The sequence below is a fragment of the Taudactylus pleione genome, unplaced genomic scaffold (genome assembly GCF_031769625.1).
Source record: "Taudactylus pleione unplaced genomic scaffold, aTauple2 ptg000116l, whole genome shotgun sequence".
In the NCBI taxonomy this organism is placed as follows: Eukaryota; Metazoa; Chordata; class Amphibia; order Anura; family Myobatrachidae; genus Taudactylus; species Taudactylus pleione.
In genome coordinates this window covers 11,092,329-11,109,491 of record NW_028284518.1, presented here as the reverse complement: position 1 = coordinate 11,109,491, position 17,163 = coordinate 11,092,329, and the positions used below count along the sequence as shown (strand labels likewise).

The 17,163-nt window shown below is 44.2% G+C and overlaps 1 protein-coding gene across 2 annotated transcripts in view; it reads left to right on the top strand.

The window, feature by feature from the left end:
• Positions 1-653, top strand: part of LOC148524759 (uncharacterized) — a 125,522-nt gene extending 124,869 nt beyond the window's left edge. For both annotated transcript variants that reach the window (XM_088471776.1, XM_088471778.1), the window contains one exon: positions 216-653. In XM_088471776.1, coding sequence (XP_088327902.1) covers positions 216-436 — 221 coding nt within the window. In that variant the 3' untranslated portion in view covers positions 437-653. The remainder of the gene's footprint in view (positions 1-215) is intronic.
• The last annotated feature ends 16,510 nt before the right edge of the window (positions 654-17,163 follow it).

Here is a 17,163-nt window from a genome sequence, read left to right as displayed (position 1 = left end):
TTATTATCCCAAGGCATTTGTATAAATTATTAATACTAAAAAAAAAAATATGTCCCCACATTTTCATAAATATCTACATGTAGGTATCAGGCCTGCCACTTGATTTTGTCTTCACTAAATTATCATACATTTTGTTCAATTTCATTTTAAATTTTAGTTTGTCTAGTAAGATTTTTGCTGCCATATTAATACAATTTCTTATACCTATCTTTTAGGACTTCGGTGTGCCATTGAGCTAGCGGAACAGATATCAGCATTCCCCCAGAAATGCATGAATGCTGACAGAACCTCAGCTTACTACAGCACATTTGATGCTACCAGCTTCACTGATGCAATGCAGTATGAATTCAATCATGGTGCAAACGTTGTCATTGAAGAGTCAATTGCTGGTGCTAAAAGGTTCAGCGCAGGAGAAGGGAGAAAAGGGAAGTTATAGGTAATCTCCATACATATGGATGATGCATAAATAACATAGATGATGATGGACAAACAGAGTTAATTAATGTATTGCATTGCATTTCAGCATACTTCATGGTGATACAGTGGTTCTAAAGAGTTAGTGAACCCTTTCAAATGCTCTCAAATTCTGTATAAATGTGACCTTATGACCATCTAAATAAAGAGAACCCAATAAATAAAAATAGCACACAAAAGGATATACCTTCTATTTAGTTTATGGATCCACATTAAATTTCTTTGATGGAAAACCTCTAGGATTCAAACTGATATTACAATCTTGAGCAGCAATAACTTCAACAAAACATGTATGTTATTCCCACCCATCATGTCAGTTGGCCCATTCCTTTTTAAAGAACTTCTGCTTTTGGATGTTGGTGGGCATCCTTGGCCACAAAATTACTCTTGGATTAACATGTGGGCTTTGACATAGCCATGTCAAGAAAAGGGAAATTTCTATTATTATTATGTTATAGACTTTGTGTCTGAATTATAACTTGCTAAGTTATTCACTTAGTGATGATGGTGGTTATTTATCATTATTAACTGTGACAGTGGCAAGCTTCCTTCTATATTGATGTGTCCATAACATGTATATCGGGATGGAACATCCTGGAATAGGATATATTGGTGCAAACAGCAACAGGGAAAATACCATATTCTGAATTGGAGCACTCTGGGGTTACCTTGGTTGTGTTCAAAATTCTGATTTTATTGTATATATAAAAATTGTATCAGTTGTTGGCTCTGTCTATTAGAATGAACGCAGCGTGGGCTTTTTAACCATTCTGATTTATGTATTTTCCACTTGTACCATATTTTACTTATTCAGTATTATACCCTTTTCAGACAGAGAAAAGGACCCGGTAATTTACAGAGTCAACCCAGGTCCTTTTCTGTGTGAAAGGGTCAACCCGGGTCAAAGTCCCGGGAATTGCAATCTGGGTTCGACCCTCTCACACAAAAAAAGGACCTTGGTTGACCCGGCATATTAACGGGTCCGAATGCTTGGCTTGGCAATTTAATCTTCTTTCTGAAAAGGGGTACTGGCCTGGGACCAGGAACCGACCAGTGCTCCAAAAGCCAGGTAAAAGCCGGATCGAAGCCCCAGCTTCTGTGTGAAAGTGGTATTAGAGTAATATTTTAATATTGTGCTGCATTGGTTCTAATATTGTAGTACAAGAATAAAGAGCCAAAAATTTATACAATTTAATACATATGTAATAGCATTTTAACACAGTCATGGTGTCCCAATTTCAGAATACTGTCCTTTTAACTTTTTTTTTTTTCTTGTCTTTCGATGTTTAACTGGGGTTCTTGGTAATCTCCCAGATAATGATATGCCTTGCACCTGGGGAGAGTAACAATATTGTTGAATATTCTTCATTTACATACTTTATGCCCAGGGCTGGATTATAGGCGGGGCAGACGGAGAGGTCGCCCAAGGTCCCCCACATACATTCAGGGCCACTCTAGACCCTCTCTGGTCGGCTCCCGACAGCAGACAGAAGAAGCAGTGACAGGCAGCAAAGTCACCGATGTTGGACCGTGACTGACGATAGAAGCCCCGTCCCCTCGCTGTCATACTGCGATTCGCTAGTGTATGGGTAGGGAGTGGAGCCTAATGCAGTGAATTACCCGCCCCCATCAGAAGCCTGCCTGATGCTGCAAGTTTGAAACCGGTTAGTGTGCGTGTGCTCTCTGGGCCTGATTCAGACCCGCTCGTGAGCACTATGCGCTCGCAATCGGGTTGATGGTGGCCCAGAGCACATGCGCACGACGGAGCCGGCTCCGTCGTGCGCATGCGCGAGACCCGGATAGCGACGGGCAAACCATCGCTCCGGGTCTCGTACCAAAGGGGGCGTGCTGTCGATGTTGAGTGACAGCACGCCCCCTTTGGTGGGTGGGCCGGGGGAGTGGCTGCACAAACAGAGGTGTTCCATGTGAACGCCTCCATTTGGGGGCGGCACCACTGATATCACGAGTGATGTCAGTGAGAGAGATTTCGGCTCTGTGAGAGCCGAAATCTCTCTGGGGCTTGCGGCAACGAGACCCTACCACAAGGGTCTCATTGCAAACCCGATGGTCGCGATGGTCTTGACCATCGCGACCATCTTCCTGGCCACTCGCTATAGCTGTGGGGAGGCCGCTCTAAAAAACAAGAAGGCCGGCCCTGATTCAGAGCGAGCGCTCTGTCAGAGCGTCCGGCTCTGAATCAGGGCCTCTGTCCCATTCTCCCTCTGTCTCTCTCTCTCTCTATCTCTAATCATCTCTCCCTACCCCTCCCTCTCTTTCTCTCCCCCTCCCTCTGTCTCTCACTCTCTCCCTTTCTCTCTTCCCTCCCATTCTCTCACACTTACTCTTTCCTCCTATCCTTTCTCCTACCCTCTCTCTCTCCCCCTCCCTTTCTCTACCCCCCTCTGTCTCTCCCTCTCCATAATGACTTCTCTATATCTCCCTTCTCTCACTCCCCCTCTCCCTCTCTATTGTTTTCTCTCTCCCTCCCTCTATTTTGCTGTCCCCCATCCTCCCTCTCTCTTTCTTTCTCCCTCCTCGTCTCTCCCTCCTTCTCTCGTTCTCTCTCACGCCCCACTCAAAATCCTGCATTTGCCCCTGGCAGTGTACTAGGTCATGTCTGCTATGCTGCCGGCAGTCGGTTCCCAGCAGTTTTGCGGACATAATATAGTATGCTGTGATATTGCCGATAAGTGGAGAGACCAGAGACAAGGTAAGGGGCATAGTAGTTGAAGCGTGGGGCTGTGGCAATTTTATTGATGGGGCTCCCACAAGCCTTAATACGGCCCTGTTTATGCCTGACCATGAATTGATGTAGGTCAGTGGTTCTCAAATTTCGTCCTCAGGACCCCACACAGTTCACGTTTTGCAGGTCACCCAGTAGGTGCACAGATGTATTCATTAGTAATGTTGGGCATACACTATACAATTATCTGACCAATCTGGCTGGATGGAATGAAAACCTGGCAATGTACGAGAGCAAATGACAATTGATCATATGGTTTTAAACACTGAAAAACAGACAAAAAACAATTGTTCAAATTGGTTAAATTTGTGTGTTTTAACCAACTTGTCTGAATGACCATTTATGTCTGTTTTCCAGAGTTTGTGAGAAATGGACGATTGTCATTTGCACCCATATATTACCAGGTTTTCATTCCAACCAGCCAGATTGGACAGATATCTGACAGATAATTGTATAGTGTATGCCCAGCATTAATGACACATTAATGACACAAGCAACCACTTTCATGAACACCCCATGTCACTCCAATGACAAGCCTATACTACGTTACATCTGCACCTGATTAGCCAACCCCCTGTAACCGCCTAGGAACACCTAACACATTTCTAATACACTTCTTCATGCATGCATCTGAATCTGTACTGTAACTCTATACGAACACCATTGGGACTCATGCACGGTGCAACTCAGACACACGCGCAGATGAAAAACATAAAACTAACACACTGGCCCCCACACAAAAAAAATAAAACATACATAATTGTCCCAGTCCCCCATAGAAGACTGACTTGTCTGCAGTACTTTGCTCCACGAGGAGAGCAATGTGTATTTGGCTGTTTAGCTAAGGCAGCTGTAGTTTATTGTGATCACTGCGGTGCCTGGGCTGGCAACAGTACCAACGCACATGCTGCAGGATGAATCGGGCCTTACCCACTTGCCTTGCAGACCGCGGGCCACTGTCATTGAGGCAACTGCAGGGCTCCAGGGTGGTCCATCTCCCAGCCAGAGGCATAGTGAAGAACTGCAGCACCCCAAACAGGCACATGCTATGGCACCCCATACTCCAGTACAGAAATTTATCTGGGGACTGGGAAGGGTAGAACCTACTATGTTTTTATTGTATATCTCTTGGAAGTCAGGGGAGGTACTGTATGTTTTGGGGGCTGGGAGGCAGGGCGGGTGAGGTACTGTGTTTAGTGTATATCCCCAGGCTAGGGTATGTACTGTATGTCTCAGGGAGTGGTTGGTGAATTTATATCACTGGGTAAAGGGGGGGTATTGTATGTTCCCTGGGCTGGGAGGTAGGACGGGCAGTGTATATCTCTCTCATACTTATCCTGGAAGAAAGGCTTAGGCAACACCCCCCTGTGCCCTATAAAAAAATTATAAACAGTGCTAGGTCATTAATGTTGCCTTGCCTTTGACCCCCACAACTTAGGGTGAATAGTGTATGTCCCTTTGTTGGGGGGCGGGTAGGGTGAGGAGTGTATGTTCCTCGGCCTGGATGGGCAGTGCATGTCCCTGGGGCGGCAGGGGGGAGAGAGGGGGTAGGGTGAGTAGCGCATGTCCCAGGATTGTGGGGTAGGGTGGGGTAGTGTATGTCTCTGAGGCCGGGGCTGAGCGTAGGTCCCTGAGGCCGAGGTTAGGAAATGTTCCAGAGGCAGGGGGGTTGCTGGTTAGGGTGGATACTGTACCTATCACCCTGTACCGGAGCCAATTCCTGGAGCACAAGCTCCATTCACTGACGCCGCCAACCCTGCGCCGCTGCTGCAGCCGGCAGGCAATGTGAGTCGTCCCAGCAGGTAGTGTAACCCAGCCCAGCAGAGCGGAGCATGGGACCAGCCCAGCGTGAACTTTCCTGCTTTCACGGTGGCCCAATCTGCCCCTTGTACCTTTATCATTTACTACTATGAGTATCATGTCACGTCACCTGGCGTAAAAAATATACATAAACTACTGCTCTCTCCTAGAATAACAATGTGAATAAACTGCTCTCTTTTGGAGTAAACCAGGCACATATACTACTGTTCTCTCTAGGAGTAAGCTAGGAGCATATTCTACAGTTCTCTCCTGGAGTAAACTAGGTGCATATTCTACAGATCTCTCCTGGAGTAAACTAGGTGCACATTCGACAAAAAAAAACGAAGGGGGGTGTCCCCCGGCAAACAAAATATTACCTGCAACAATACTTGAAAACTATATGGTAATAGAAATTCAGAGATATTTGTTGCATGCATTTGGATGCAACAAATACTCCCAGGTAAGCTGGCTGTCAATTTGGATATATTTCTGTATGTGCATTTATCCTGAGGCCTTACAATAGACAATTAAGGAGTCTATTGCAAGGCGAAAACAAGGAGCATATAGTACTGTTCTCTACTGGAGTAAACCAGGTGCACATATAGTACTGTAGTACATCTCAGGACAATGCTTTCAATGGTACACCTCTTCCACCAAAATGTCACTCCTAAAATGGGAAAGTGCATATCTATATATGCAAGTAACAATATAATTAAAGTATTAAGATTCATCAACATAAGGAGTATCCAACAAGCAGGGTTTTAGGATAAAATTGGTCAAATAAAAAAAAAACAGTGTGGCAGAGTGGGTCTCTCCCACTTTCTGAGGAAAGGGTTAACCTCCTGGAGAAACGCCATCCTCCTAGGTCTCTCCAGCGCCATCCTTCTGCACCTCTACAGTGCCATCCCACGTCTCTATTATGCCATCCCCTTGCATGTCTTGAGTACCATCCCCCTGCATGTCTTCAGCACCATCCTCCTGCATGTCTCCGGCTCAGCTCCCTGCTTTTCTCCAGCACCCTTTCTCTGTCTAGCTCAGACCCCCTGCGTCTCTCCAGTGCACATCCCTGCGTCTCCCCAGAACAATCCTCCTGCATTTCTTCAGTTGACACCCCTGCATCTCCCAAGGACCATCCTCCTGCATCTCTCCAGCTCACACCACTCCTGCTTCTCTCCAGCTCAGCCCCTGTGTTTCTCCAGCTCCCTTTCTGTCTCTCCAGCTCACATCCCTGCATCTCTCTTGTTCAACCCCCATGCATCTCTCCAGCTCACACCTCTCATCTCACAAGCTTTCCCCGTGTCTCTCCAGCTCACACCACTGCATCTCTCCAGCTCCCCTTTCTCTCCAGATCACAGCCCTGGTCCCTCTTGTTCACTCCCCCTGCATCTTTCTAGCGCACAACCCTGCATCTCTGTTGTTCAACCCCCTACATCTCTCCAGCTCACACCACTGCATTTTTTTCACCCCCATCCTCCCCGGTCTAGTATCCCCACTTGTGTCTCTCCAGCCCCCTCTTACCTTGTTTCCATGGAGCTATTGTGACCTGAGGAGGGAAAGACATCCACCCTACAGAGTACCCTAGTGCCACCTATTTCATCCACTGATGCAAGAAGCAGAACAGGCTCTATCACTCACTGTGCAGAGCCATCACAGAGGCTGAACCCCTTTAACTCCTGACAGTGTACCCGGCCCACAGGCCACAGCTCCCTGGGTGATAGCCCTGCCAGCCTGCCCCTTAAACCACCCCTGACTTCTATTCTCTCCTAGAGTAATCCAGGTACGTATCTACTGTTCTCTCCTGGTGTAAACAAGAAGCATATAGTACTGATTTCTCCTGGAGTAAGCCAGGTGCATATACTGTTCTCTCCTGGAGTAGATGAGGCGCATTTGTTACTCTTGCTGATCTTTGCATCAATACTGTCAGTTCTGCATGTTAAGCAAGATGCACCTGTGTGAAGAGCACATTTTACGCTAGTAATTTACATGCAAATTCTGTCCCATTCTGCACAATCCTCTAGTCCAGAGGTTCCCAAACTCCGCCATTACAGTCTAGGTTTTAAGGATATCCATGCTTAAGTCCAGATGATTAAATTAAATTGACTGAGGTACTAAATAAAGGCACCTGTGTTCAAGCATGGATATCCTTAAAATGTGAACTGTAATGGCGGAGTTTGGGAACCTCTGCCCTAGTAAGATAAGTTGGCTGCAGGGCATATTTATGAGAAATATACTCAAGGAGCGTTTGACTCACTTAAAGTACATGGTGATTTCCTTACTTACTCTAATTCACAACTTCAAAAAAATACAACATATTCCAATGTGAAAACTGCAGGCAACTACAATATAGGCCACTCAGTCACACACAAATTATATTTGTCTTTTCCTTATCGCAGATAAAGGAAAAGTAACCTTCCACAGTGGGTATATCTTTTATCTGATAAGCATCTATTTACAGTATGAATCACAATACTTGTGTTTTCTATGATATATAATTCCTTAGGGTTTTACAGGGGGTGCTACAATAACAAGACTCTATGCTGTAGGCAGTAAAATACAAAAGAAGAGATAAAAGGGGAGGCTCATAAAGATTTGGTCGCTTATGTCTTATGTATATTTATAAAAAATTAAACATCTAAAGCCAGCCAAATTAGTAAATAGACTAGAGTGCTAGACTGAAATGTTGTGTCATGAAAACAAGATACTCTGGGCGCTCCTAATATGTCTTTATAGAAATGTTAATTCATCTTTTTTTAAAGGGGATATGAGTAATAGGTAGCAAGCATTGTGTCAACCTCTTATAAACAATATATAATGGAATGCCTATTAAGGAGGTCCCATTCTGATGCCTGTATATATAAGATGTAAGGGCACACATTTTTTAAGTCTCCCCTTTTCTACTTTATTGCAGAAACCCTACTAATAGTACTCAAGCTCATGTAATATGCATTTGCTGTCACAACAGGGTACAGTACATAACAAGCAGTATTTGTCAGTATTGCATTAAACGCCATTACCATATTAAATTGATTAGATAATATGTATTTGTCTAGTTATTCTGCCTTTTACAATATACTATTTATATTCAGTCTCATGTGTATACCATATGAAAAGTACATTATTAAAGGTACATAATAATTCCAGGTGAACAAAGATTTCAGCCTATCAAGATGAACAAATCACTTTCTGTTATCAAAATAAGGGCCTGATTCTGATCCGGACGCAAATGCATTTGCGATTTCACTCTCTCCACAATTGTGAATATATGCTAATGACTCAGAAGTTTACCTGAGCATAGAGACGCCCACTGCTGCCTTCTCATATCCGTCCAACAACGGGCAGTAACGTAAACATCGGAAACATCAGCACAGATTGGGCGCCCATCAATCTTCTGAGTAAGTCTGACCTATCTCAAACAGAGCGCCTCTCCTGACACACATAAGGCTTTCCAGCTGCAAACAAGAAAGCAGTGTTTAAACTGACCCAACATGCCTGTATCTGTAACCATCCCGCCCCTTTACCTTTCCCAAATGCCGACTACCTGTCACTCACTTTGCAAGTAAATACTCTTTGTGACCGAAATCGCAATTCAATCGCTGCAAATGCGCAGTGTGGGTTATCCACATGCGCAATGGCAGACAATCTCTCAGTCTGCGTAAAACTTTCAATTTGCATGAGTCAGGATTAGTAATACAGCTCACTGGACACTTCAGTGTACAGACCATATGCTCAGGGGCACCAAGAGGGAGGGGGGGGTACTAATTACCCAGACCTGCTGGAGGTCCGGCACTCTCCCCTCCATCTTACTGTACCTCACAGCAGCCCAGCACACAGGCCGGTGCGGCTCTCGGCACCTCTGCATATACTGCACACTGAACCCTAGTCCTGGAACCAGCACCCTTCTCTGTACCAGCCCAAGACAATAGCACACAGTGCAGGGTAACCAATAAAAGGTCAGCCCAATAGTATAACCTGATATCCTGGACAGCACAGAGTAAAACAGAATAGGTAACTTGCGTACACTGTCCCAGCGGTATGATGGAATGAAGACCGTGGCTGCACTCGCTGGCTCTGCACTAAGGACTAACAAGTTGGTATGCAGCATGGAAACTGCTGTGCTGATGGGTGGCTATACACAGTGGCAGACGGAAGGCAGCATATATGTTGGCTGAGATGAAGTGGTTGTAGCAGGTCTGTAAGTGGCATGAGAGCTGTGGCACTGGCAGGTAATGGAACACAGCGGCAGATGATAGGCAGGTCTGTATGCAGTGTGGAATCTGCAATGCTGACAGGTAATGGCAGTGGCGTCCCTCACCGTGGTGTCACCCGGTGCGGGGAGGGACGGTGTGAGCCTGAAAAGGGGACGTGGCCTCATACGAAGGGCCCATTTTCCCTCACATCAGTATACTTTGACAACATAGAGAAACAATCGGTAACTTCGGACCCAGACGCACAGTTAATACAGGTCAGACCTCACTCAGGAATTGCTTCCACGCATGCTATGAGTCCATCTCACTTGTGCCTCCCAACATTATTGGGTCACGTGTGTGGAGGCGAGAGGGAGCCAGATGCTGCTGCTTTCTCCAGTAAGTCCCCTCCACTGCAAGCTGCAGCGTTGGTAAGGCAGCAGGAATCGGATACTCCTCCAGGTGTAGGTATCTCAGTAGCTCCTCACTAGAGCGCACAGCCCGACGTCACCACGCGCTCTGCTCCAAGAAGGATGAACCTGATAGGTGCCAACACAGGGGAGGCGGAGCTGCAGAAAATGTCCTCCCAGTCAGGTGAGCGCTATGTGTAGAGCAGTTTGAGTGGCGTTAACGCCTTCCTGACCGGGAGCCGACTAAAAAATTGTGAATTGTTGGTAGAGGCTAATGGGTGGTTCTGTGCTCCCCCGGACCACCCCTTAGTTTCACCTATGGGAGTAAGCCTGGAGCCTAGAACTATCTTGGGAAGGAACACGTCGTTCAGGCAATGGGTTGCTCACAGGAACTGGTTAAAATGGTGAATAGCCATTGGTCTAGCTGACCAGGTGAGCACACAGGTGCATTAGTTAATCACCAGGAGGCGTCCCTGGGAAACCGAAATAAACGAATGTCTGAGTCTGTAAGGAATGCTAAGACCCTGATTCGTGACGCAGGCCCACTATCTACACACCAAATGTCGTTATGAGTAAGCCTGAAGGTATGTGACCTCTTTAATTATGCTGAGCTTTGTGTGGCTCTGTTACGAAGATTATCCTCAGAGGTTAATATTCTCCATTGTGGAAAATAGGTGCTGTACTGCATAGCCACCAGACACCACATCCAATTCTCACCTGCAGACAATGAACGCATAGAAGAAATGTAAGAAGCATTTACCAATTAGTTGTTTTTATGGTTAGTTTCACTTTCTCAAAGGTTCATAGTTGGACATGGTGCATATTACCTCTATGGCCTTGAGTAGTTGGCAGCACACAACAGTACCAGCAGTTAAATTCCAATAGTAGGAAGTCACGTAAAGTGTTTGAATCAAACTGAAATAAATAATAAAGGTATCTGTGTAAGCAGAAGTAGAACCCAAGGTATGTAGTATTCGGGTCTGACAGAAGAAATGTCAGGAATGTTTCCAGGGTTTGAGAAGGAGACGGGTTGTTGAACAATGCCAGGGGACTAGAGCAGATAGAGTAGCCCCAATAAGCCAGGGTCATACACTAGTGATCCAAATAGAAAAGTCCAGTACGCTGGTTTAGGGGACAAGGGCTCAATAAAAGGGCACCTTTCTGTTCGTCTACTCTACCACCATCTCTTGGAATTGGAGCATTGCACAGACAAGCATCACTCATGAGTAGAAGTGGTGTTTATACATGAATACACTGCACATGCGCCTCTGTGACATGAGTGGGGAAATGTATGTGAATACATTACATCGCTGGTAGAATAGCAAAAGTGCCATTTTTGATAAACAGCTGTAATCTTAAGATAGGGCCTAAATGTAGTTATTGTGATGCCCACAACACAAAGGAGACTTGAAGTTGAAAGTGATGCTGAAGCAGATAAGGACCCAGGAAATACACCAGCCAACTAATGCAACAGAAAGGATCTTGACAGTAACCCCTTCCTTTCAAAGTGACTGCAGGTTTGCCTGGATGGTTGGTGTTAAAGGATGCAAAAAGCTGAGGTGCATAAATATCTGGTGCAGCTTCCCAAGATCCATAGGCCAGAATGTATTGCTTCCAAACTGTCTTCACTTATAAAATAACATAATGTCCAGGAACTCAAATAAGTGATGGAGCCTTTAGATGACTTGGAAGTGAGCATGCCGGTTTCAATTAGGATACATATAATATTGGATATATATTTAAGCACACTATATAATATTGATTTGTTTCCCTTTAACATATATTGGATTCTGACTGCTGTAATCCATCTTGCTAACTTTATTTAAAAACCTACTAAAATGGCAACAAAAATATCAAACTTCTGTCCAATTTATTGCATGGAGACAGACTAGTTCTTTACAAAATGATAGCCCAGCTATTCTAGATACTTCAAACTATTTATTCCAAATTATATTCTCAGTAACATCTTGATGATGGCAAACAAAATGGCATTCTGGAACAAAACTTCCCTTTCACAACTTCCCTAACCCAACCTATTACTGAACTGGAATTCATTGCCCCCATCAGAGGCTTTAAATCACGCAAGTGTTCAGGCCCAAATGGCTACTCCGAAACTTTTATAAAACTCTCCAGTCATCTTTAGTCACCCCTCTTAGAAATCTTAATAATTATTTTTTTTCTGGCAGTCCCCATTTGCTTACTTTAATGATGCTATCATAAAGGTATTACCTAAACCAGGCAGAGATCCCACTCTCCTTGCTTCTTACTGCCCAACATCATTAGTAAATATAAATTACAGACTTTTCACAAAAATAATAGCAAAGTGGTTTAAATTGGCGTTGCCCTCACTGGTATATCCATAACAAACCGGTTCAATATGGGAACGCAGCGCAGTCTCTAATATTCGTAAAGCTTTAGCTGTATCACAACACTTATAGGGGTATTCAATATGCGAGCGAAAAAATCGTTTTTGCGTTAATATTGCACCTATGACGTCATTATCGCAGGTTTTAGTTTTACACTATTCAATTTTCGAACCTGCGAAAAGTCTTTGAAAAAAAATGGGGATAACTTTTCACCACTGAATAGGTGGCGAAAAAAAGTGCAGAATTGGGGTTTAGGGGTGCAGGTTTAAAAAAAATAGCCTGCACCCCTGGGAATGAGATTTAAAAGATAACTGTGTCAAAAAAAGTTTTAAAAAAAAATAGGGACACCCCAAAAAATTATTTTAAAAAATGGGGTGAAAAAAAAAAAAAATGGAAAAAAATTGTTTAGCAATAGGGAAATAGGTTCAGGGCTATTCTGCAAATATGCGGCAGGTGTTTTCTAGAATAGATTTATAGCGGCAGGTGCACAAATGCAGAATATTTAAAAACCTACTTTAGGGACATCAAAATATGCTAGTACCCATTTTCATGTACCCCAAATTTGATGGGACCTCTTAAAAAAATGAAAAAAATAACCTAAGTGCTCTTCTGCATCACTTCTTCAATGTCGGAAAAAAAGCACCTGCTGCAGCTGTTTAAATCTCCGACTTTCATTTGCACGCTAAAACGGGGGGACCCATAGTGATCCCCCATGTTTTTACAACTTTAGGGGGGTCCTACAATTTTTTTAAGGAAAATTTTGTAACTTTACGCAAATCCCACTTCGCCAGGTCCCGTTTTCGTTAATTTTCATATTGAATACGGGGATAAGCGGGCGCGCACCCGATACTTTATCCCAGGTAAAATCTCTGATATGAAACGTAAACTTCGACAGCGAAGTTTACGTTTCATATTGAATACCACTCTGTGAGGAGATTCGTGAAGACAATCCACATATTCTCTTATCATTCGATGAAGAAAAGGTGTTGGACCTAGTAGTGTGGGACCACCTATACAAATCTTTGTATAGATTTGGCTTCCTACTCAAATTATAATCTTTATCCAATTATATCCCTTTTACATCAACATAAAAATCGCGGGTTAATGCACATCAACCCGGGATTTTTGTTGGTGTAAATAGATCGTCCGGGGATCCAACTCTGGTAATTTGCAGGGTTAGCCACAGATCGTTCCCGTGCCACCCTGCAGTGTAAGTGATGTAATCTGGGTCACGATGACCCGGATCGTGCAGCTTGCTGCCTGATTGGCCAGCTTCAGTGGTGCTTGGAGATGACATCATCTCCAAGCGTCCACTGCAATGCCAGAAGAGTCAGGTCACTGCAGATCTGACTCCGGTGTGAACGGCGCCGACTCGGAAATATCCTGGGTCAGCGCCGTAATATGAAAGGGTTCTGATCGGGTCTGATCCAAATTGGAACAGAGGGCCTGATTCAGACCCAGTCGCAAGCGCTGTGCGCTCACAACCGGGTCGATTGTGGGCCAGTGCGCATGTGCACGACGGACCTGGCTCCGTCGTGTGCATGCGCGAGACCCGTATAGCGACGGGCACTCCGTCGCTTCGGGTCTCGCAACAAAGGAGGCAAGCTGTCGATGTCGAGTGACAGCTCGCCCCCTTTGGTGGGCGGGCCGGGGGAGTGGCTGCCCGTTTCCATGTGAAAGCCTCCGTTTGGGGGCGGCCCCACTGACATCATGAGTGATGTCAGTGGGAGAGATTTCGGCTCTGTTAGAGCCAAAATCTCTCTGGGGCTTGCGGACAGAGAGACCCTACCACAAGGGTCTCATCGCAAGCCCGATGGTTGCGATGGTCTTGACCATCGCAGCCATCTTCCTGGCCGCTCGCTATAGCTGTGGGTGGTCACCCACAGCTATGCGAGCGGCCAGGAGGCCGTTCCAAAAAAAAAAAGACCGGCCCTGATTCAGAGCGAGCGCTCTGTCAGAGCGACCGGCTCTGAATCAGGGCCAGTGTTCCAACTCTCAGATCAGACCCGGGACTTTGGTGTAAAAGAGGTATTACTAATTTCAACCTCCTCATCTCACAGTATAGTGAATAACTTTATATCACCTCCCTTTGTAATTCATAGAGGCACCCATCAGAATATCCTCTTTCCCCGTTATTGTTTGCTATAGAACCTTTAGCTATTGCCTTAGAGCATTTTATTTCATGTTATTCAGATGGGCAATATTAATTTGAAAATCTCCTTGTTTGTCGACGATATTCCCTTTAATTATTTTTTCAACTACATTATCTATTCCTACTATAGTAGAGGAAATCTCTTGCTTTTACTCTTTTGCCAGCTACAAAATGAATGTTATGAAATCTGAAGTGTTGCCATTAGCTACACCAATCTTCTATTATCTATTCTACCTTTCACATGACCAAATCCAGATTGAAATATCTAAGTATCTTCATTACATCTTCTCTATACCATACATTTTCCCCAAAGTATCTAAAAAATGATGCAAAATACCCAACATTGAATGGCCCCACTTACTTTCATTACTAGGAAGAATTGCAGTTTATCAAAACGTGCTCTTCTTAAAGCTGGCCTATCCCCTCCAAATGCTCCCATTATTTATAGCCAAATCAGATACAACACAATTCTGACTTATTCCTGTGCAGCAGCAGTGTGGTATGTCTCCGACTGGTATCTGAATCTATTTCATTTTACTAACCTAAGGCTCGCGGAGGCTTTATTTTCTCCTTTTTCCCTCGCAGCTCTTTTGCACACATCTTGCTCCAAACTTCCTACGGGAATTATCCATAACACTTTATTTATGGACACCTATAAGGCTTGGTCTGTTATACATAAGCACCTAGGCTCAAATTCTCATATTACTAAATATTTACCATTGTGGGGCAATCCAGATTTTACCCCTCGCTTACAATATCCCATTACAAGACATGGAAACAAAAATGGATTCTGTAAATTAGAAACATACAGTACTTGACCCTAGAGACGTCCTTTACTCCTTCCAACAGCATTTATATTCCTAACTTCCAATTCTTTTTATACTTACAAGCTCGCAGACTCCCCAAGCTGCAGCATGATTGACATCCTGAAAAGTTTGGGGGGTGGGGTGCCTGGTCGCCGTTCCCGGAAACTGAGGCGTTTCCTCTCCATTTTCCGGGAGGGCCGATGCTAGGGTTTGCGTCAGCGGATGCAAATTCTTGGCCTCTTGCGTGACCAGGTACTGGCCTGACCAAAGGAGCAACCGGTTCCGATGGTGATCCCAGCCTGTAACATCGGTCGCAGTGCTGATTTCACAAATGCAGCATGGAAGTGTCTGACACCTCCTGCATTTGCATGTGAGATGGATGGATTTGCACAGCCACTTGTGTGTGGATGTAAATCCGTGTATCTCTGAATCAGGTCCTACGTCAAGCTGCCCTCCGGTTCATATAGCTCATTGATAAACCCGGCCACTCCATCCTCCTTATATTCACTTTTTACGTTAGTCTCCAATACTAAGTTTAAACTAAGATATTTAGACGACGATATGTTACCTTATGATGTATTGAGCCTATGGAAACATGTCTGGCCATCCTGGAACCAGGATTTTCCAGACTTCAACTTTTTGGAACACATTATGACTGCGATTCAATCTGTTATGAAATGAGTAAGCTCAGCTAAAATGCAGGAAATTCATATTAAGTTCCTTAAGAGGGCATACATATCACAAGCCCAGAGAAGCCATATTATAGCGAATGAGCCGAGCAATTGTCCAAAATGCCATGCAGCATCTGCAGATTTCCTACATAATGTTTGGCAATGTTCGAAAATAAAAAGATTCTGGTACAGTATAAAGTGCATCATTTTAGATTGTTGGATCTAGATGACCATTTTCTTGGGAAGTGTTCCTCCTTGCCGATTTCACGTCCTGGTCACCAACATAAAATAATAAATGCAAAACATTTACCCAACAATACTTATGAACACATTATGAAGGTGTTTGATGATACTACGTGGTCTTTGTTGAGAAATATTCCTTAGATATTTTTCAGCGTTATTAGGCATTTCAGTAACTTTGAAGTATATTAAATTAGGCAACGCTCTAAACGTGGTCACCTTCCCCTAAGTATAGATGTGCTCATTCTTCGTCAAGTTTCTTGCATTGTCCAAGATACATATCTGCCCAAAATCTTGTTTTTTCCCTCAATGGAATTTAATGAATTTTTCCTGTTTGTTACTTTGTGTCACTCATGCTGCTTTACAAATATTGTTGGGTATGACTGGTAGACAGTTATGTCGACATGGCAATGTAGACATGGTCGAACTGTCGACATGTAGCACGTCAATGATCATGTCGACAATCACGTCTACATGTATGATATGTTGACTTGATGAACTGTCGACAAACCGTCAATGGTGGTTTAGTTGTGTCTTACTGTATCTGGTCCTGGCAGTTGCAGTGGCTCCAGCCTTTCTTCCGGGACCCAGAGGTCGAATGAGGATGAGTTTGGCAGTGATGTCTCTGAAGCGGCATTCCAGAGTATTAAGCCCCTAATCCCTAACTATCACCCGAGTGCCTATCTCTTACCTCCCCGCACAGCCTAACCCTAACTCTCTTGGCGGCACCTAACCCTGTCAGCAACCTCAGCCTATCGACATTTCACATGACAACAGTTCAGATGTCAACATTGTGAAAAAATGTGGCCATTGACGGGTTAATTGACTGAGTTCATTGATATTATAGACTTGCCAGGTTTCTCATTTTAGAAATGGGAGTTATAGAAATATATTCAGTCATACAGCTTGTTTATGAAGCTGCCTGTCATGGTAAGAATATAACGCAATATTCTAAATGACCAGTAGATGTCTCCAGTGGACTCAGTTTTCTAACTCTTAAATGCCAGTTTTAGGAGAAATGAGTCAGTAATGTGCATGGAAGGAAGAGCAAGTCGCAGAATCCCTTATAAAGTTTTTTTTTCTTTCCACTTTCAAGGGTGTATGACACTTAGGAAGAAGAAGTCTGTGATAATAAGGGACTGAGCCTGAATTACACCCCCTTTAGGTCTGTAATTAAGTGAGCAGCTGACATGAATGCCCAGCTGTGTTTGTCATAGAGATGACTGTGACAGTATGCTGAGATGATGATGATGAGTGTCTGTGTCTCAGACCTGTTACACCTGTAGCTGCGGTGCACACAGAAGACTGGAGTAACCT